Below are 22,380 nucleotides of genomic sequence, written 5' to 3' on the forward strand. Positions count from 1 at the left end.
TTTAAAAGCAAAAATCGTCCGGTTAGCATTATGAAATCCGGAATAATATCAGTGACTCAAATATGTACGAATAATTGGGATACTTTTGTCATTTTTTTTTCATTGACACTTGAAGGAAGTAACGCCGATGGGATGTTTGTGTTTTGGGACAAGGGATAGGGGATAAGTAAGGCATTTTATTATCTGTAGGTGACAAATGTACGTCCACCTGTAGAAAAGACCAACCAAAAACATCATATTTTTGCTAAATGAGGCCTTACCCTTCCAAATGAGCAATACAAGTAAAACATGGGTAATCAAAGATTACCATGAATGCAATCTTTCAATATTAAGGAAAAATCACTCACTATAAAGCTTCCGAGTCCAGGCATAAGCATCCCTATAAGCAACATTTATGCATGTCCATTGTGGCATTTATAGAGTTATAGTAAGAGTCTTTTCCTGTCATATCAAGTGGTAAATGAAGATTTAAATGTTAGCTGTATTTGATATGGTGACGTTGATGGACTCTAAAATATAAGTCAGATATTCCAACAATCTCTTGGAATTCCCATGGGTACCAAGTGCACCCCCTCTATAGCAGACCTATTTCTGTATTCACATGAAGCAAAATTTACTCCGATATTCCTATATGAGACAAAAACACTTGCTGTTGCCTTCTTCTTGACATGTATATATATCGATGAGGATGTATCATCAATTAACAATAGTTACTACCTTTCATATGTCAAGTTGATATATCACAGTTATTTGAGCTTGAAATAAGATATCACAGAATCTGACGCATCTGTTTCATATTTGGATATTTAGCTAGAAAGACTTAGACTTTAGTGGTCACCTAACAAAGCTTTAAGATAAGCATGACTTCAATTTGTCAAGTTAATTTCCCTAACATAGAAACGTTATACTGTAACTTTCTGTTCCATTCACCAAGTCAAGCATTACAATTAACTTTAGAAAGTACGATTTCTTTTTCATATTACAGGTAAGTGGATGATTTATTACTTCGATGGAATATATATATTTTAGATTCCACCATTTACAATATCAAAATACCCACTTCTCTTGAAATTTTCACATTCATCAGCAGCATTCATGTCTCTTTATTAATTTCAATTATCACTTTCGGTATAGATGGCATAATTTTAAGTTTCCTTCTAAAATAACCAGAGAACAGATAAAAGCAAGACAGAATTTGATCAAACATTTAATGACAAAGGGGATATTTGTTCAGTTTCACAGGATTTCAGTCTGATAAATCAATGTTTTCTATGTAAAATGTTCACTGCTATCCTTTTAATGACGTCATTCCCGCCCTCATCATTTCGTCCACTAGTAGAAGATTTGTCGCTATTACAGTACTGTAAAATAAAAAGTCATTGAAATAAAACATGTATATGTATATTATGAAAGTAAACATCAATTTCTAGTCAAAAAATGTTCTTTTCGTTTCTAATACAGACTTATTCTAAGGCCATAAAAAAATTAATTTCTTCGTTCTCAGGCCCTCCCTCATCTCTTCCAAGAGTGCCTCATTGACTCTTTCTATTGCTAAATCAATAAAATAAAAACAACAAATCACCTCCCTCATCATTTTTTGAGGTTTTGTACAACGTAAAAAGCTGCCTCATCATGTTCTGGAGCAATAAAAAAGGGAGAAAAAAAATGCCTCCCTCCTCTTCATATTTCTTGAAAAAAGGCCTGAGAACCAATTAACTTTGCATGGCCTAAACTTCTGAAGAATTTGCAGTTCTTATTGCAGCTCTTTTCATACTTACCAAGAGTGGAGTAACTGTTTCTTGACTCTATAATTATCTAAAATTCCCGCATCCAGTGGGAGAATTGCTTCTCCTGATACAAAAACAAATATCAAAATTTGACTACATTTTGCAGGAAAACTACTGGTATAAAAATTTTATCATAATGATGAATAGAATTATTTTCTGCTTTCATTATCATTCAAAGATACTAGTACATAAAATAACAATGTCAGAGATACTGTGATTAATTTTGTTTGTTTGTCTTTTTTATATGTTTCTCTTCTCTGAATTTTATTATCACAGATAAATGCTAAAAAGAACTCAAGTTAATTGAATGTATCTTACCTGTTTTAATATCTAATCCTACAGCTTGTTTAGGTCCTGTGTATTCCTCCTGGAGTTTGACAATAGATTCCTGAGGGTCGAGACCGGAGTTCTGGGCCAGGGTTTTAATGATGACTAAGAGGGCATCAGCATAGGCCTGAACACCTTAAAAGAGTAAGGAAAAACACTGAGTCTGATATACATCACATCAGATGGCATACAATCTCTGAATCAATATCCAGATTTTATCATTATAATTATTTAACAGGGTGGAAGAAAATTGGAATGGACCGAAGAGTAAGACACCACACCCAGGACCCCTGAATCACTACAGGCAAGTGCTCTATCAAGTGGTGTATCTGGCCACCCAGCACCAGCGATCAAACCCATCTGAACGCCACAATTAAGCATAAAATTGCATTTTTAACTGAAAATCTTCTGCGAGAGCTAAGAATTATGATAATAATCTGCCCTTACCTAGCCTAGCTCTGCCCTTGACCTCATTCTTGTACTTCATCAGTTCCTGGTATGCTGCTATTTCAAAGGCTCCAGCCCCAGGCAGTACACAGCCTATAATGTAAACACACTTCGAAAATGTAAACATTTACAAATAAAATATGAAGCAATATAATAATCTGATATAGATAATCCATAAATAGGATTACACTAAATTCTGAAATGACTGGACTTACATGTACTGTAAACCAACTTTTATTAATGTGCAAGAAATATCTGCGAGTTCCTCGACTCTAACTCGCAAATAATACAAGTAATCACTGCAAACCATTCATTTTCCTTAAGTGCTTGTAGAGAATGTTTCCTCAATCGCGAAAATTAATCATCACGGAGTGATTTCGAAATTGACGAATTGCGAATAAAAGATGACGTGAATAATAGCTGGTTTACAGTAAATATGTACAGGGGTGGATCTAACATTACTTACTATCTTCGATAGCATTTTTGACAGCTCTGAGCCCATCCCTAATGGCATCCTTGATCTGGGTCAAGGTGTGCTTGTTGGGGCCCTTCACCAACAGAGTGACAGACAGGGGGTTCTTACACTGCTCTATAAAGGTATACTTGTCTTCTCCCTATGCCAACAAAAATTAAATGATAGAACCATTTTTAGCTCACCTAAGCTGAAAGCTCAAGTGAGCTTTTCTAATCACATTTTGTCCGGCATCCGTCTGTCTGTCCGTCTGTCTGTAAACTTTTCACATTTTCGACTTCTTCTCAAGAACCGCTGGGCCAATTTCAACCAAAATTTCACAAAGTATCCTTGGGTGAAGGGGATTCAGGTTTGTTCAAATGAAGGGCCACGCCCTCATTCAAGGGGAGATAATTGGGAATTAATGAAAATTTGGTGGCATATTTTAAAAATCTTCTTCTCAAGAACCACTGTGCCAGGAAAGATGAAACTTATGGGAAAACATCCTCAGGTAGTGTAGATTCAAGTTTGTTCAAATCATGACCCCCAGGGGTAGGGCGGGGCCAAAATGGCCGACCAAAGTTTTACATAGAAATATATAGGAAAATTCTTTTAAAATCTTCTTCTCAAGAATGTCAAAGCCATAATTCATCATATTTATATGGAATCATTCTCAGGTAGCGAAGATTCAAATTTGTTCAAATCGTGACCCCGGGGGTAGGGCGGGGCCAAAATGGCCGATCATGTTTTTCATAGGAATATATAGGATAAATTCTTTAAAAATCTTCTTTTCAAGAATGACAAAGCCATAATTCATCATATCTATATGGAAGCATGCTCAGGTAGTGTAGATTCAAGTTTGTTCAAATCATGACCCCCGGGGGTAGGGCGGGGCCAAAATGGCCGACCAAAGTTTTACATAGAAATATATAGGAAAATTATTAAAAAATCCTCTTCTCAAGAATGACAAAGCCATGATTCATCATATTTATATGGAAGCATGCTCAGGTAGTGTAGATTCAGGTTTGTTCAAATCATGACCCCCGGGGGTAGGGCGGGGCCAAAATGGCCGACCAAAGTTTTACATAGAAATATATAGGAAAATTCTTTTAAAATCTTCTTCTCAAGAATGACAAAGCTGTAATTCATCATATTTATATGGAAGCATGCTCAGGTAGTGTAGATTCAAGTTTGTTCAAATCATGACCCCCGGGGGTAGGGCGGGGCCAAAATGGCCGACCAAAGTTTTACATAGAAATATATAGGAAAATTCTTTTAAAATCTTCTTCTCAAGAATGTCAAAGCCATAATTCATCATATTTATATGGAAGCATGCTCAGGTAGTGTAGATTCAAGTTTGTTCAAATCATGACCCCCGGGGATAGGGTGGGGCCAAAATGGCCGACCAAAGTTTTACATAGAAATATATAGGAAAATTCTTTAAAAATCTTCTTCTTAAGAATGACAAAGCCATAATTCATCATATTTATATGGAAGCATGCTCAGGTAGTGTAGATTCAGGTTTGTTCAAATCATGACCCCCGGGGGTAGGGCGAGGATGGCCGACCAAAGTTTTACATAGAAATATATAGGAAAATTCTTTAAAAATCCTCTTCTCAAGAATGACAAAGCCATAATTCATCATATTTATATGGAAGCATGCTCAGGTAGTGTAGATTCAGGTTTGTTCAAATCATGACCCCCCGGGGTAGGGCGGGGCAAAAATGGCAGACCAAAGTTTTACATAGAAATATATAGGAAAATTATTAAAAAATCCTCTTCTCAAGAATGACAAAGCCATAATTCATCATATTTATATAGAAGCATGCTCAGGTAGTATAGATTCAAGTTTGTTCAAATCATGACCCCTGGGGGTAGGCGGGGCCAAAATGGCCGACCAAAGTTTTACATAGAAATATACAGTCCAGTACATTACGAAAAATTGTAATATTACAATTTTCCATAATATAGTGTAAAGTAAGAGTTATCTCCCCATTGTAAAAATAAATCTATGCTTGATTAAATCTGCATCTAGCTCACAGCAGGGTCACTACTACCACTTACTAAATGAATAAGAAGTAGAGTAGATAGCTAAGGAATATCATGTGTCTCATTTAAGCATTTAGATTGGTCTTACACAAGATTAACAGCTGGATAATCATTAATGCATTAGTTACAGTATGAAAGAACCATGATGGTCGGAGCTAAACTGGGAAGGACGGAGACATAAAACCAGTATCAGGTCACTGGGTCAACTTTAAACTATATAAGAAAATTACTGCCAATCCCACAAAAATTACTCTCTGGGAGATATTGACATCCAAAGTGGGCACTATGTCAAAGAAAGTCAAAAAGTTGCAATAAATTTTGGACTATTTCTTACCCTGCACCATGAAAACAATTAAACCAGAAGTTTGGAACAAAAATATATCATAATAAAAGCATTTGTTTGCTTTAATTTAAGATTTTCACAACATTAACTATATCACAGTTTTCCATAATATTACAATTTTTCATAATATAGTTATATTACGAAAAATTGTAATATAAAATCTTATATTATGGAAAACTGTAATATAATTACAGTTTTTCGTAATGTACTGGACTGATATATAGGAAAATTCTTTAAAAATCTTCTTCTCAAGAATGATAAAGCCATAATTCATCATATTTATATGGAAGCATGCTCAGGTAGTGTAGATTCAAAGTTTTTCAAATCATGACCCCCCAGGGGTAGGGCGGGGCCAAAATGGCCGACCAAAGTTTTTAAAGATATATATAGGAAAATTCTTTAAAAATCATTTTCTAAAAAAAATAGCAAATCCATGATTGGTCTTGGGACTACTTGATTTAAACTTTACAATAAAAAACCATTTTCTACTTTTCCTACTTTTAGTGCTCAGGTGAGCGATGTGGCCCATGGGCCTCTTGTTGTTGCTTGTCACTACTATTTTGATAATACCAAAGACCACAATACAGCAGTTCCTAAGCATCATATAAAGTTCTCACCAGAACATGTTCGTAGATCAGTCCAGCATAGCCCAAACAGTCAGGAGTGAGGTCATCCACAGAGTTCATGGCTATTCCTCCACAGGCCAAGGTCAGTCTTAATGTTGAAAAAAAAATGGGAGTAAAAGTAAGGACATTTGAAAACTTTTTCACAGAAATGTATGATTTGAGATTTAACAGAGATTGGGCAAAAAAAAAAATTAATCAATAGTTTCTCAGGCACCGCCGCATCAGTTCAAAAACGGCCGCATTGATAAATTTTATTGACATATTGAAAAGGGAAATAACTCAATTTTCTATTTTTCCAAGTTGAAAAAGTAAATCGAGTTATTCCCCTTTTCATAAATGCAAAGATAGACGTTTTTATTAGAAAAACAATATACATCTTCTAAATTTACTGTATTTTATTAAATAACTTTTAAATTAATGTTTGGAATAACATTATTTAAAAATGAATACATATTATAACTAATTTCAGAGAACAGAAATTAAGAATTAGTAGATATTATCATGTAATTGAACAAATGGCTTAAAAAAGTGTAAAACCTGCTTAAAAAAAAAAAAAAAAAAAAAAAAAAAGCCTGCCTGCCGCATTAAATTAAAAAAATTTTTGGCCTGAGAAACAATTTATTAATTTTTTTTGGCCTTAAATGAACTCAGCTTCCACAAAAACAGATTCATCTACACTATGCAGCTACATCTACCATAAGTGTTTGCTTCTTATGAAGGTAAGGCAAATAAGCATAAGTAGGATTCTTTACATCCCTTATTATCCCTTATCATGAAAATCTGCTGCTTTATAGATAACTTGATTTACCTCTCCATATTTCTCCTCTTTGCTCTTCTCAGTCCAACAATGCCTTCCTTTGCCAGCATATCAAGAGACATGGGATCTATGCCCTGGAATTATGGGAAACAATAGAGTTTCTACAGATATGACCAAGTTCTGATTCTATAAAAAACATCCCCACTGTTTTTTAAATACATTGATACACAAGCTCTTTCACATTCTCTCAGACTGCTTAATTAATAAAGTAGACAGTGTTAACTTATTTTCACCCTACACTATATATATCAGACATCCTACCTTCTGGTTGATGACGTAGAAGCTCTTGTCGGTTCCATCACAGACCTGCTTCTTCAAAGCGATGATCTTCTTCACTCGCTCGTCAATGAATTCTCTCTCTGCCTTCACCAACTTCTCCCTCTCGTCAGCACTTTTGTAGAAGAATCCAGCATTGACTTCACTACAAAGGACAGAACCATTTCACTTTCATTTTCATTGAATATTAAAGATGAATAATTATATATTCTTACATTATAATAATGAAATCAAAGGCCTGACGGCCTGAGAGGTGCATCGCATTGAGGGTATAAAACTTCTTTTTTCTTAGAGAAATTCAGCATCAATGTTAAGGGAATGAAAGAATCCAGGAATAAGAATTTAAAAAATAACTAACGTTTCTTTGAGGTTAAAAAAATTGAGCCATGGCTCTGAGTTTTAGCCAATCGATCATGTGCAGGAGAGGAAAAACTTTTTTTTTTAAAAAAGATAGTCTGATATATTGATATTCAAATTAAATCATAATTGATTTTAATTGTATTTTAATTCTTTTTTTATTTTTATTCTTTTACTATTAGGAAGATGAAATAATGAATGTCAATATAGAAATTACTAGTAATGATTATTGAATAAATTGATATAATTTCATATCTGAATTATTTCAGTTTCTTTCATTATGTGCACTTTTATAAATATCCCTACTTTGTTTTTAACTTTTTCCCAATATAAATGGCACAATATATAACAAATGTTATATACATGAAATGTTCATGTAAATTATATTGGACTAAAATAAACAATCGGGCGTGGTATACGGTTTATTATGAACCCGATACAAAACCGAGTAATTTATCGTACGAGCTGTTGTTATGCAAATAGATCTTACTCCGCATAGGGCACGTTTGTTGTTGTTTTCTCTCTTTGTTTTAATTGTTTATTTTCTCATTTTTTGTAACCTCTGTTGATTCAAAGTAAAAACATGTATGTGTGAGATTTTATGTTATTAGCTGTTTAAAATTAACAATGGATATCGCCAACTTGTCAATGTACATTAGGCTATCTAAATTTAATTCCCTGGTTCTCAGGCCAATTTTCTCCAAAACAGATGCGGGAGGGCGGCAATTTATTTTTCATTTTATTGGCAATAAACAGGTTGGGAACATATCCCCTCTAGCGAGATCATCTCGCTAAAGCGCGATTATCCCTCTTTAGCGGGAGAAAAAACATTACCATAAACGGGAATTTTGTTGTTTTCGTTATAAAATAATCAAAAATCTCGTGCTTATTGAAAATCCGGGAGAAAGCTGTATTGAAGTGTGAATTTACTACAAAAAACTGAAAATTTTGACCAGAAATTTAAGACAATCACTGCTGCGTGTGAGAATAAGAGGCTGAAATCCACGTGTAAATCGTGCTTTTTTAGCGAAGGTTTCTTGAGATTTATAGTCAGATATGTTTTTGAAGCATATAAAATATGTATAGATATCCAAATTATATTCGTTAGGGTCTTAGCTTTCCATTCTTGCACAAAATTTTAAAATAATGTTCTTTAGAAACCCATGATATTTGCTTAAATATTTGATCTTTGGTTGACGCGAAGAAGTACGGAAGCGCAACTGGGTTGTAACGTTTGTGGAAAAAAGTATAAACTGAGATGTGTATAGAATATGGGTAAACCATTCATTTAATGGAATATTGAAAACAGATTCATAAAAAAAGGTTTATATTGTGTCTAACCGATATTGACTTAGTACAAATGTTGATGCATGGTAAACTTGTAAATTCAGGAAAGCATGATTCAACGGCGTCGGAAGCAAATTGGAAAAAAGGGGGTGGCTAATTCAAAGAGAAAAAACTCAACCTGGAAAAAAAAAACTTGACAAAAAGAGGAGAATTTGACAATTGTCCAAACCTCAAAATCCTATTTCATGCGGGTAGAGGGGGGCATGGGGGTTAGCTTCGAACTTGTTTTCAGTTACCACTTACCATCTTTTCATTAACACAGAAACGTGCCTGTTGATAGTGTAAAACATGTTACCTTGAATTAAATTTCATAACTATACGAAATTAGAGAGTCAGAAATGCGAAATTGCATTGTTGAAATCGCTGCTACTTACGTGTTGTTAATTATAATTTCAAGAAATATTCCCTTGGTATTCGTATTTTAATGACATAAATTCTTAATGTTTTTACCGGTGGCAATAAACAGTTCTTCGTTTGAGGACACTTTAATTGCGTTGGAAACATATGTTGGGATCCTGCATAGGTTAACATGTGTAAATTTTAATAGGGAATCAGATACTTTCCAAAACATACGCTACATGAAAGCACACAGACCAGGTGGCATTTTAATATTTAAAAAAAAAGGGGGGCTTCTGAAAAATCTGCCCCCAAAAATCAAGTAAATAAAAAAAAAAAGCTAAAAGTGTTGATTGTTATTGTTAAATGCCGAGTCTGCAAAATTTCAGCCGTATTTTGGCGGCAGATGAATACTGGTAAAGACATTCTTTATTTTGAAAGAATATCTACGAACATTGCATGGAATTATTCGAATTTTACATTTTATTATACCTTGTAATTGTTTTATTGGGTTAATAAGAGATGCTATTGCCACCTTTAATAGCTTCCTTATTAGAAGATCGAGTCTTAATTGATCACCGATAATATTTTCAATTAAAATGGTAAAGATTTAAAAATGCTTATGTCGATAGCTTTTACCATGCCTGATAAGAGTCTTGGTATATGATACATCTAAAGAAATCTAGTCGCACAACCTACCTACTGTATTTGTTTCTAGTACCCCCCCCCCCCTATCCGTCCATCTACATGTACCATCTCTAGCCGTCTAAAATATCACGTTTCCAATATAACATGCAAAGTTTGAGACAGTGCAATAGTGTAGGATAAAATAATTTTTAGGGTTGATTAATTTACGTAGAACGAGAATTTAAAACTGACACTGAACATATTATTTTCACGGGTAAAATATACAGAAAAATTAATATATCTGTTAGAAGATCCTGGAAACTCTGACGAGTGTAGCAAAGAACCAATGAGGGCGCTTCTTAAAGTAAGAAGGTGGGACTTGTATCAGTCAATCAGGCGATTTGAGAATTTATAGGTCACCAAACAGACTTCGTGTCGAGATCGTCATGCCCTATGGAAATTCCAAAGTGACAGACACCCCATCACTATATCATGCTGTATATACTCCCGCTTTTCAAGCAGGCGTATTAAAAATAAATAAGGTAAACATGCAATTACAATAAACGTATAACCGAAGTAAGTTTAGTTGTACTGATAATTATCACCTGTGGTCCTCCGTAGAAAGGCTACGCTATTGTTCATAAACCTATTCTAATTTCCATGATTTGCAGCAGTAGTGACAATATTTTGAAGCAAATTTATTGAGATGAGACAATAAATATTTATCAAATGGGTAAACATACTCCCGGATTTTCCTTTTTCAGAAGTTAACACGATTACAGTTTGAATCTGTGTACAAATCTCGGTTTTCTGAGATGTATTTTCTCCCGCTACAGAGGGATAATCGCGCTTTAGCGAGATGATCTCGCTAGAGGGGATATGTTCCCAACCTGATAAAGTAGATGAGGGAGGTATTTTCTTTAATTTTAATTTCCGAATTTTCTTTAACATAAAGATAATTTTTTTAATCACAGATATACTTTCCATTTCTGGTCAAAATTTCTGCTTTATCCATTGCTTAACAGCGTGTAAACATCGTAGGTAATGTCCTCAAATGTATTTTCAAACGAAGTGGCCAAAATCTCATTGTAAATGGCTACCGGAAGTGATATTTGAATACTAAACTACGAAACATATGAGGTCGGAAATTTTTTTCCCGGATTGGTCTCCGCAAAACCAACTTTTTATTTTATCAAAAATACAATAAAATCGGCAATGCAGCTACCTCGAAACGGATGAGAACCAAGATTTCAATTTTATATGGCCTTAGCACTATTTTTAATAACGTGTTAAGAATCAATATTGTTGAGTCCTTTGCCGCCGCAGTTTAGATAAGAAAGAATTGCCAGGTGATCGCAATGAGGCTACATCGAAAACGATGCACCTCAAAAAACTGCTAAAACAATTTCTCCTCAAACTTCACCATGAATAGTTATGTATTCTTCTATTTCAGTTTGTGTTAAATACTTTAATATTATTTTTTTTGTACTACAGTGAGATACAAATACTTCAGTTTTGTATTCCAGTGGTAATGTCAAATTAAATGCTCTTCAAACTTCAGTGAGACGTTACACTGAATACGCACGTTTTCTCGTACTCCAGTGAGAAATTACATTAAATACTCATATTTTCTCGTAATCCAGCAAGACGTTACAATAAATACTCACGTTTTTTCGTACTCCAGTGAGACATTACAGGTAAGTATATAACAATCCTCGGATCTCTTCTTCATGTCAGGGTGACGGGCTCCATGATCCATCACAATACCCTTCACCAACCTGTTGTCAAAATGTGTTCGAATAAAATTGAATTTTGCATCAATCTATTTAGGACATACAATTTGTTTCAAATTATATACATATTGCGCTAATTCTACAATAAATCATCATGCACTTCCCTGGCAGCTAATAAAAGACCTTAGCTCTGCAAAAGATGTTCTAGCCTTAAAAAATAGTTGCCCTCTTAAAAATTGTCTTTATTATAACCAGGCCTTTCAAAATCTGCCGATACCCGGTACTTTTACCCGGTTGGATTCATTCATGGTACTGGCCAAAATATTCAGTGGAGAAAAAAAAAATCACGTGAAAATACGATAGGCCCTACCATGTTTTACAAAAGTTGTGGTTACCGTAGCTTTGTATTATTCTTTAGTTCGTAATGGTATCTAATAATGCTTTTGATTGGTTAGTCAAGAAGATCATTAAAGCGTTTGAATAAATGAAACAAAAGAAATTGCGTAACGCGTCTTATAGATCTTGTCGAAAACGAAAGTAGATTTAGATATCAAATGCCACAGTCACTGATTTTGACAAAAGCTAATGACTAGGAATATATTTTAAATAAATACGGCCAAAAAAAAAAAATAGGAATCCAGGTGTCAGAAATGAAAGTGTCAATTTAAAGCCATGGTAACGAGTTTCATAAATGATTTTAAGATACAAGGAACTAGACCACGGAAAGTCTTCAACACAATTGACCGATAGAGAGACGGACATGAACAGTAGATAGTTCTTTGACCACCTCTGTACATTTTAATAGCCCCAACTCTTCAAATTTAAGTGTCAAAATCCGCAGCTGACGATATAAATTACTTGCAGTCTTGAATATCTGCAACTTTCAGATGAAACAAAAGGACATAAAATAGAAACTATTTCTTTTGCCACACATTTAATTCTTTGATTCAGCAGTTTTCTAGTGGTCAAGAGAATGACCTTGCGGACGTTTACTTTCTTCCCAGTATTGTAACCATATCCAGTAAAGTGAGGGAGTCATATCTAAATTTTTTTTGTCTCCAGTCTTGATGTCATCTTTGTCTAATTTACACATGTATATTATTTTATATGTACATGTACCAGTGCATGAAAAATATGCTGAATTTATTGGTACATGCTATGCATCATGCAGTGCTTCTTCTAATTTTTTTTTTTAAATCTGCACTTTACTGTAGAACAGAAATGAATTTAATTTAATGCAAATATAATTTCACTTCTCTTTTATTAAATTTAAATTTTGAATTTCCATTTCCTTTCGTGACTCAATAATTCTTTTTATATTTAAAACATAACACTTACAACTCAAACCTTGCGAAATTTTTTTGAACACATTTATATAAACAAATATAGCATAGAACTTTGAAGTTTTACCTAAATCTTATTCTTATACTCTGCTCAAATAACTAATTTTTTCTATGTAATTCCACCCATCCAGTGCTAAACTTCACATGTAATGTATTGACCAAAAATAAACTTTGAAACATGGCATAAAAATAACACTGATAGCAGCATACTTCTATGTGTCTAGAAACCAGGAAATGCTGTCTGGTGGCTTCTAAATTTCAAAATTTTTCCGGGGGGCATGCCCCCGGACCCCCCTAGCAGGCTCACGCCTTCGGCGTTCGCCAAGTGGTACCTCCTATTTTTGATAAAGTACCACCTGGTTCAAATCTTTTTGAAAGCCCTGTATAACTCTTTCCCTTGTCAAATTTTTGTTTTTATTTGCTTCGTTGTCTGCTACTGACAACCCAAAGGCTTTATTTCAAACACTGAAACAATGTTATTTCGTTTATTCCGGATACAATTCAAATGTGAAACTGCACAAACTGCTGATACAAACCTGTCTAAAAAGGTTTGCTACAAATACTATATACGTATTTCCTTACGTGGTGTCCATGTCAGTTTTGTGCATCATTTCCATGATTTCTACCATGTGCAGATCAATAGGCTCATTTCCTTTTCTGATGGCTAAGACAGCATCTACAACTTCCTACAATACACCATCAAAGTATATTAGAAAGCCTTCCTTTTACAGCACTAGATACATCGAATTTCTTTAGGTATATTAATTTTTCTCAGTGTAAATATTCTAATCATAGTGGATTATGATTGACAAAACATTAATCAACTTTTGTGCATTTATTCCAATAAAATCTACCTCTATTAATATCAAAACACCAGTACAGACTTTGTTGTGTAGACCTACCTCAGTCAGCAGATCTGCTAGTTCAGTGTGAACCTTAGTACGGAGCGAGGTCCTGGCCACTTGTAGTAATGTGTCTCTGTCAATCTCCTTGGAGATTTTACACTCCTCCAAAACCTGACATTAGAAGAGACAATTTATATGTAATATCACATGTTAAACAATCATATATATCAAACATTATATGAAGACATCTACAAGTAAAATAACAAGTCATTTACACATTCTAAACATTTAACTTTGATACCTCTAAAGCTTTGGTTTTGGCCAAGTCAAATCCTTCTGTGATCAATCGTGGATGAAGACCCTGCAAATCATTATAAAAGTTGTTCAATTTTACAGTCAATACAATTCACTTGAGCACTTCTTATTTTTTGTAGTTTAGATATGCTATGTAAAAACTCCTACAAAATGTTCTTTTAGTATATTTTACATTAAAGTCCTCTAAAACATTTACATGCAAATTTCTTTAAAAAATAAAATTATAGCTTGTCTGGCTAAAATATAAAACCATAACACTACAGTTCTGTAGCTAGCTTGATTATTGGTACAGTGTATAAGTTTTCATGTGTGAATGTGTCATTCACAGAAAAGCTTTTGATTTTCCAAGAAAGATTAAATAACTTTTTTTCTACTGCCTTTACACCCTTACGTAAAACATGCACCTCAGAGATTTACAATTTATACCTCTGAGATGTATACAATTCGTATCTCTGAGATGTATACAATTCGTACCTTTGAGATGTATACAATTCGTACCTCTGAGATGTATATAATTCATACCTCTGAGATGTATACAATTCGTACCTCTGAGATGTATATAATTCATACCTCTGAGATGTATATAATTCGTACCTCTGAGATGTATACAATTCGTACCTCTGAGATGTATATAATTCGTACCTCTGAGATGTATATAATTCATACCTCTGAGATGTATATAATTCATACCTCTGAGATGTATATAATTCGTACCTCTGAGATGTATATAATTCATACCTCTGAGATGTATATAATTCGTACCTCTGAGATGTATATAATTCGTACCTCTGAGATGTATACAATTCGTACCTCTGAGATGTATATAATTCGTACCTCTGAGATGTATACAATTCGTACCTCTGAGATGTATATAAGGCCATATAAAATTGAAATCTTGGTTCTCAGGCCCGCGCGCATCCGTTTTGAGGTAGCCGCATTGCCGATTTTATTGTATTTTTGATAAAATAAAAAGTGGGTGTTGCGGAGACCAATCCGGAAAAAAAAATTCCGACCTCATTTGTTTCGTAGTTTAGTATTCAAATATCACTTCCGGTAGCCATTTACAATGAGATTTTGGCTACTTCGTTTGAAAATACATTCGAGGACATTACCTACGATGTTTACACGCTGTTAAGTAATAGATAAAGCAGAAATTTTGACCAGAAATGGAAAGTATATCTGTGATTTAAAAAATTATCTTTATGTTAAAGAAAATTCGGAAATTAAAATTAAAAAAAATACCTCCCTCATCTACTTTATTGCCAATAAAATGAAAAATAAAATGCCGCCCTCCCGCATCTGTTTTGGAGAAAATTGGCCTGAGAACCAGGGAATTAAATTTAGATAGCCTAATTCGTACCTCTGAGATGTATATAATTCGTACCTCTGAGATGTATATAATTCGTACCTCTGAGATGTTCGTACCTCTGAGATGTATATAATTCGTACCTCTGAGATGTATATAATTCATACCTCTGAGATGTATATAATTCGTACCTCTGAGATGTATACAGTTCATACCTCTGAGATGTATATAATTCGTACCTCTGAGATGTATATAATTCGTACCTCTGAGATGTATACAGTTCATACCTCTGAGATGTATACAATTTGTACCTCTGAGATATATACTTCGTACCTCTGAGATGTACAATTCATACCTCTGAGATATATACAATTCGTACCTCAGAGACGTATACAATTCGTACCTCCGAGATGTACAATTCATACCTCTGAGATGTATAAATCGGCCTGTTTCAGTAGTTCTCCTATAATTAGAACATTAGAGGTGGTCCCATCCCCTGTGATGTCATCCTGGGCGGTGGCTACTCGTGCAATCAGAGAAGCTGTTGGATGTTGAATTTGCTACAAAATTCCAAATCATGTCAGTGAACAGCTGAAAGATGATCCATCTGCATCTCCAATCAAGCAAAGAATATTCTAAAGGCTTAATAAGACAATAATAACTCTGCCAGACTTCAATCAAGCCAAGGTCAAGAAAATTAAATAATCAATACGACTAACTGTGGACTAATTAGTTAAATGTAGACTGATGCTGGCTTTTTTACTTGGAAAAGTGAAAGGTATTTAAGTCAATTGTCAACACTGCATGAACATAAAACACACAACACATAAATGTTGAAATAACATAAGATCTCTTTAATTAGATAAAACATAAAAAGGTTTAAAATTTTAAATTTGATGAATTATTCTTAAGTTATGATGAATGCATTGCAGTGCTCCAAGTTGCGATTAAACATTTGCGACCAAAAAATTGATTTTGCGACTAGAAATAAAAACAAACTTGCATTTTCGTGACTGAAAAAATATGGGCTGGTAACCTCCATTTTTAAGATCGGGATCAAGATTTATGTTTATCAAGATTCTCTATCAAAAAAATGTTTGAAGTCATACACTTTTAAATTAATACACTTTAAAAAACGTCGTATGGACTTGGATCACGTAATGTTATGAAAGCATGCTGTAATAGTGACACACAAAGTTTGATAGATATACCGTAAATCTGGAAATTTTTGCTGTAGATAAATTTTTAGCAAATTTGCGAGTTCATTGCATTCGCAAAAATATTTTTCTTAAAAATAAATTACCAATAAGAAAATGTAAACAAAGCAGTGGTAATTCGCAAAATTTTGAAACGTAAAAATTAATCAACACCATTTTGACCCGAATTCGCAAAATAAAATCGACGTAGAAATTTCCAGATTTACGGTACATAATGTCCCTGATAGAATGGCATCCATACTTCGTAAACTTTCTAGGACCCCATCTTGTTATTGAAGCATTTGGTCAATTGCTTACATATCTCAACTAACCAGAAATTCTGAAATGGCGACCAAAAGAATTTTTAGGTCCCCATTTAGCAACCTGAGAGCAAGTGGGACCTGGAGCACTGTACCTTTTAATATATAATTCAATATACAAACCATTTCGTGGAGAAGAACATTTCCATCCTTGGTCAGTTTGATATCTCCAGATCCAGACACCAACCTATTCAATATAATTATTTGGGTGTATAAATGATTTAGATTTCAGTTTCTTCCATGTTCTTCAAAGTACAAGATTTCTGTACTGAATTTTTTTTTATATTTTTTGATCCTGTATAAACAAACATCAGAAATCTTAATTAAGACTAGCTATTTTCCTTTAAATTAAATTTGTGTAACATAAATGCTAGCTGCAGATCTGTTGTGTGATATGGTTTAATATTTTAGTCTGAGGCTCTGATATGGTAAAAGACATAGCACAACAGCTCTGCAGGTACAATAACAAGTAACACAAATGCCACATAAATGTGATTTCACCTGGGTCCTATAAACTGAGGACAAGAAATTAACAAAGAGGAATATACCTCAATTCAATAGGCACAATTATCATTTTAAAAACAGAATACTTTATCTAGAAGGGGGAAGGGGGGGGGGGGGGGTTAAGTGACTCATAAGAGTGTCATTAACTTCTTTTCATAATTATAAAGTATTTTAGAATTTCTATTGTGCCAAACGTTTATTTCCAGTTGTCAAAGACCATATGCCAATTTCAATTTTTCTCTTTGATGAGTCTTGTTTAAGGGGGATGTACAAGCCATATTGGATCTAGTCTGGTGTAAAATAAGAAATACCAAGAATGTGCTTGATACTCTACTAAACTAGCCCAAAGTTACTCAAAGTGCTACTCACAGTACACTAATTGCCTACTGTTAGAGACCAAAATTAGTAAACAATTAAGTTTATTTTGTTTTAATTAGGAGGAAATTAATCATGTTAGAACTGAGCAGCTACAGCATTCACGAGATGATAAATGCATTGAAAATGGTGTTAGTTTGATTCATTGATTATATGGCTACAACCATTTGTTTCGCTTTTTTCTTGTCATTATCCATAATTCTTGAAAATTTGATTTTTCATATGGGTGTCTTCCTGGGGCCATGTGTTTATTTCGTCCGCCATTCCTCTGTCACACAGAGTTCGAATAACATTGATTTTAGAATAAATGCGACCATAATAATATCAAGACAAGAAATTACTAAGTAATAATCATTAGGTTATATTATTTACTACTTTTATTTGTTGCATCGCATTATCTGATTATTGAAAAAACGCGATTTTAACCCCACTTCAGCAAATCGGGAAAAACTGTTCTGTTTACAGCTCGAGTTTCCTCGTTAATATTATTCCACTGAACACGTGGTTGGCATGTGCATATATCTGCTGTGGATAGATCCGTTTATGACCATGATTATATTTAATTTTTCATGGAACAAGTCTTGATAATTTGTTGGTTTCTTTAAAACTCAAGAAAAAAAGATAAAAATGTCCTAAACATATGTGTTTACGGCGGGTCTATTTTGTGTGACGATAGAAGTTATTTTCAAATGGGGCACTGCAAGGAGGATGCTTAGCATTTAATTTGAAAATGTTAAACAATATGCGGGGCATGAAAAAAAAAATTATAATTACATGTCTTACATTCGAAAATTTGGTACATATGTCTATTTTGTTTAGAAGTTAGATAGAAAAAATACGCAGTTGTAGGACTTCCTTCAGGCACCTCACATAAATAGCTAGATTGTTTGCAATGACCCACACATTGTATGGAGTAATGCTTGGACATAAAAACGCATCATGTCTCATTATGTTGACAACGTTGTAAGCTCTCGCTCATTGAACATACGAAGCTTGATAAAATATATTGAGTTGTTTCTTTGAAATTTAGAAGCGAGTACAATGTTTGCAAAGAAAGGTCCATTGCATATACTATGTCTATCATCGCAAAAAAAGTGAGAGGCTAACCCCCCCCACCCCCCACCCCACCCCCGAAAATCCTATTTTTGTTTTTCAATAAAGTGCAAAAGATTAAAAAATTTTGCATTACTAAGTATGTGATGAAACATGTACTAGCCTTATAAGACCACTTGTTATAAAAATATTTGCTTGCCCTCTCTCCCGATCTACTGCCTAGAAATGGCCCGACTCATTTTTTTACATCCCATTACACGATATTTTTTTCTTTTTCTTCCATCAACAATTATGTTTAAATTTTGCGGAATTTTTTTCTCAACTATAAATACGGACCTAATAATTTTTCCCTGAGTTGGGAGGACCACCAAACGTCATTTTAAAGATGGTATAAAATATTTTATTATGTTGATTTTTTTCTTTACTTTGTAAAATTGTAATTTTGACAATATGGGCAAATAGAAAAAAAAAAATTTTATTCATTAAATCTCCTAACCCACTCTGAATGATTTCATTCCATTTCAAATGTTGCTCCGCTGTAATGAAAATTTTAAATGCATGTTTATTTGACACAGTATAACAGGGTTGATCAAAAAGTAAACGATATCTTAGGTATTTGATAGTTATATTATTGTTGAAATATTCCAGTGTTTTTCAAAGTGTAAATTGGAGGTCGTTGATAGCATATTGCTTAATTAAAAACACACCCCTTTTCAACATAACAAGTTTCATATTTAACCATCTGCCTTCCTTCACTAAAACGATCTATCCAATCATTGATTGAAATTGTAGGAAGTCATTTGTCTTAATAAACTGTGAACAAATACTTATACGCTATTTCAAAGACATTTCTAAGATATACCATAAATATTATAGAGTTCCACTGAGCCAACCATTTTTCGTCACAAGAACTGGCAGATTTAGAGGGGAGAGGGCCCAGGGGGCCCGCCCCCCTTTTGTGTCCCAAAAATTAAACAATATTTAATAAATCAACGTTTTTTGGTGTGGCTGTGGCCCCCTACCCTGACCTGAAACTGGTCGCCCTCCCCCCTTTTCAAAATTTCTGGATCCGCCATTGACAAGTACCTGCATAATGACGTCGTTTTCAGATTGTGACGTCACAAACAAGGAGCAAAACTTCAGCATATGCTATTTATAGAACTTGTGTTTGGCTGTGTTTCTAATCTGAATTGTGGTTTTGTAGGTATAGAGATAGTTCGCGAACTTTTTGATCACCCCTCGTACTAAAACAAGGTCATTCATATCGATTTTATGTGTCTAATTTCTTTGTGTTTAATTAGTGATAATTAAAATTTTGATAGATAATATAAGTTATCTGTGGCAAACGTACAAACTCTTAATTTTTAACTTTCATGGTGCTCATTTTTCCTTACCTGGAATCAAAGAGTTTAAGATTTTTTATATCAATACGTACACTTTTTAACAACTGTGCGATAATAATACTAAATAAATTACTTCAAACCACACTATAACACCTTTCCTCTTTTAAAAGTGTTCATATTATTTGAAATATTTTACAACTGTAATTCTCTTCTACATTTAAAGATTGTTATGTCCCTCCATATTAAGAAGAGGTCTGGAAAACAAAATTCTGTGCTAAAAATAGACCACGTGCTGCTATCCATGAACTACTTTCATGGTTCTTTACACTCTTTTTGAAGACGACGGTACCTTGTTTTGAACTTGAAATTATCATTTAGAAGTGCAAAATTTACACATTTTCTCAACAAATGGTTGTAGAGAGAACATTAATGCACAGTTTACATATTTTTTTGGATTTTTTAAGGCTCTGCTGAATTCTGTAGCTGCGCAGTTCTAAGGAGCATATCAAAAGCATTTTTCTGCCAAAGTATAGATTATATATACACAAAATGCATTCAGTTATGCATATTTATTGTATCTTTATCATAGGGACTTAAAATTTGATCAAAATATAATGTATTTTAGCCATTTGAAGAAATGTTTACATTTTGTTCTCACTGCACTAAAGGTGGCCGGATATCCCCCTTAACTGAATGCAGAGACATATAAAACGGTTTTATATGTCTCTGCTGAATGGTAACTGGTCGAAACAAATCAAAACATGAACAAACCACGTGTTCTGGAACATTCGGTTTTCCGATTTCTTTAAATTACTTACATTTTCAAAGTACCCTTTGGTCCTAAGTTAGATTTAAGAACATCTTGGAGACCTTTGGCTGCGCTTATATTTACGGCTAAAGCTTGTGCAGCCCTAGCAACTTCAGCTTTAGGGTTGAGAGTTTTGATTGCCGACATGTTTATTTCACGTTCCTGGTGAGTAACTTCCCTTACATCCGAAAGGAGGCGCTGAGAGTGGTCAGGGGAGGAGTAATTGTAGAAATTAAATAATTTAACAACGAATCCAAAAGGAAAAATCTCATTATCTGAATGAAAATAAATTAAACCAGAGACATATATCTGACATTTATGTTCCTGCAGGTCATACGGTATATACTATGCATATATTCAGGTGCGGATCTAGGATTTCTTTTTGAAGAAGGGGGGGGGGGGTACAGCTATTATAATAGTAATTGCATAAAAAAATACGAATAATCAATAGAAAAAATTGACAAACGAAAATTTCAACAAACCAAAAAAAAAAAAACTCATTTCCCAAACGTGAAAAAACAATTTCTTCAGAAGGTTAAACAGTTTGAAATTTAACACATGTGCCTGATTGGTGGATCGATAGCCATGATAGCCTCTACCCCCTTATAATAATATTTAAAAAAATATGTAAGAGCGTATGATATCTCAAAAATATAAAGTTTGCCCGTAAAGTACATTTTTAGGCGTTCTATGCAAGCAGGTTTTTGTAAAGTTTGGAGAATGACCTTATACGGGTATTTTTCAGCATTATAACGTATAAGGCGCGTGAGAAAAAGTGACATGCATATAAATGTGATTGACGGGTAGGTGACATAATCAACATTATCATTGGTTGTACTTTTCCATGTAGATCTAGTTACATACATGTATATCAATAAAAGGCGTTTTTGTACTTTATCTTTTTTTAATGATATTTCATTTATTTAGTATAGCAGTGCATTGAGTATTCAGTTTTTATGCGAATGGATCAATAGATCCAGGGCGTATGTTGTTTTTGTCCTGTCCATTTGTCTGTTTAGTTATTTGTCTGTCTGTTGTCAACTTTAACTTTCGTCATAACTTTTTAACCATAAGAGATAGAGACTTTATATTCGGTATTCAAACTCCACAAATTAAGCTCTTTCAAATGACACCAAGGTCAATGACCTTGTGACTTTGACTGTGACATATATGCTAAAAATAGTTTTAAAAAAAAATTTCGCCATAACTTTTGAACGATAGCGGATAGAGACTTCGTATTTAGCTTGCATACCTCACTAATTTCTTTCAAGTGACACCGAGGTCAAAGACCATGTGACCTTGACTGAGATCTAGTCGCTTAAAATAGGTTTTTTCAAACTTTTGCCATAACCTTTGAACGATAGGAGATAGAGACCTCGTATTTAGTATGCGTAGTCCACTAACTAAGCTCTTTCAAATGACACCAAGGTCAATGACCTTGTGACCTTG

General features: G+C 33.9%; 1 protein-coding gene across 1 annotated transcript; it reads right to left on the bottom strand.

The window, feature by feature from the left end:
- Positions 1–1,191: 1,191 nt before the first annotated feature.
- On the bottom strand, positions 1,192–21,106 carry LOC134237248 (T-complex protein 1 subunit zeta-like). Its single transcript, XM_062719351.1, has 15 exons — positions 20,942–21,106; positions 16,972–17,035; positions 15,758–15,892; positions 14,013–14,072; positions 13,769–13,882; positions 13,449–13,552; positions 11,458–11,568; positions 7,109–7,268; positions 6,839–6,921; positions 6,022–6,118; positions 3,028–3,175; positions 2,562–2,654; positions 2,106–2,249; positions 1,779–1,851; positions 1,192–1,361 (listed from the first exon to the last, which is right to left on the bottom strand). Exons 1-15 carry the CDS (start codon positions 21,076–21,078, stop codon positions 1,289–1,291), a joined length of 1,596 nt encoding a protein of 531 aa, XP_062575335.1. The 5' UTR covers positions 21,079–21,106; the 3' UTR covers positions 1,192–1,288.
- Between the last annotated feature and the right edge of the window lie 1,274 nt (positions 21,107–22,380).

Source organism: Saccostrea cucullata, unplaced genomic scaffold (genome assembly GCF_032062105.1).
Source record: "Saccostrea cucullata isolate Sc308-1 unplaced genomic scaffold, CSIRO_AGI_Scuc_v1 ctg3326, whole genome shotgun sequence".
Taxonomy (NCBI): Eukaryota; Metazoa; Mollusca; class Bivalvia; order Ostreida; family Ostreidae; genus Saccostrea; species Saccostrea cuccullata.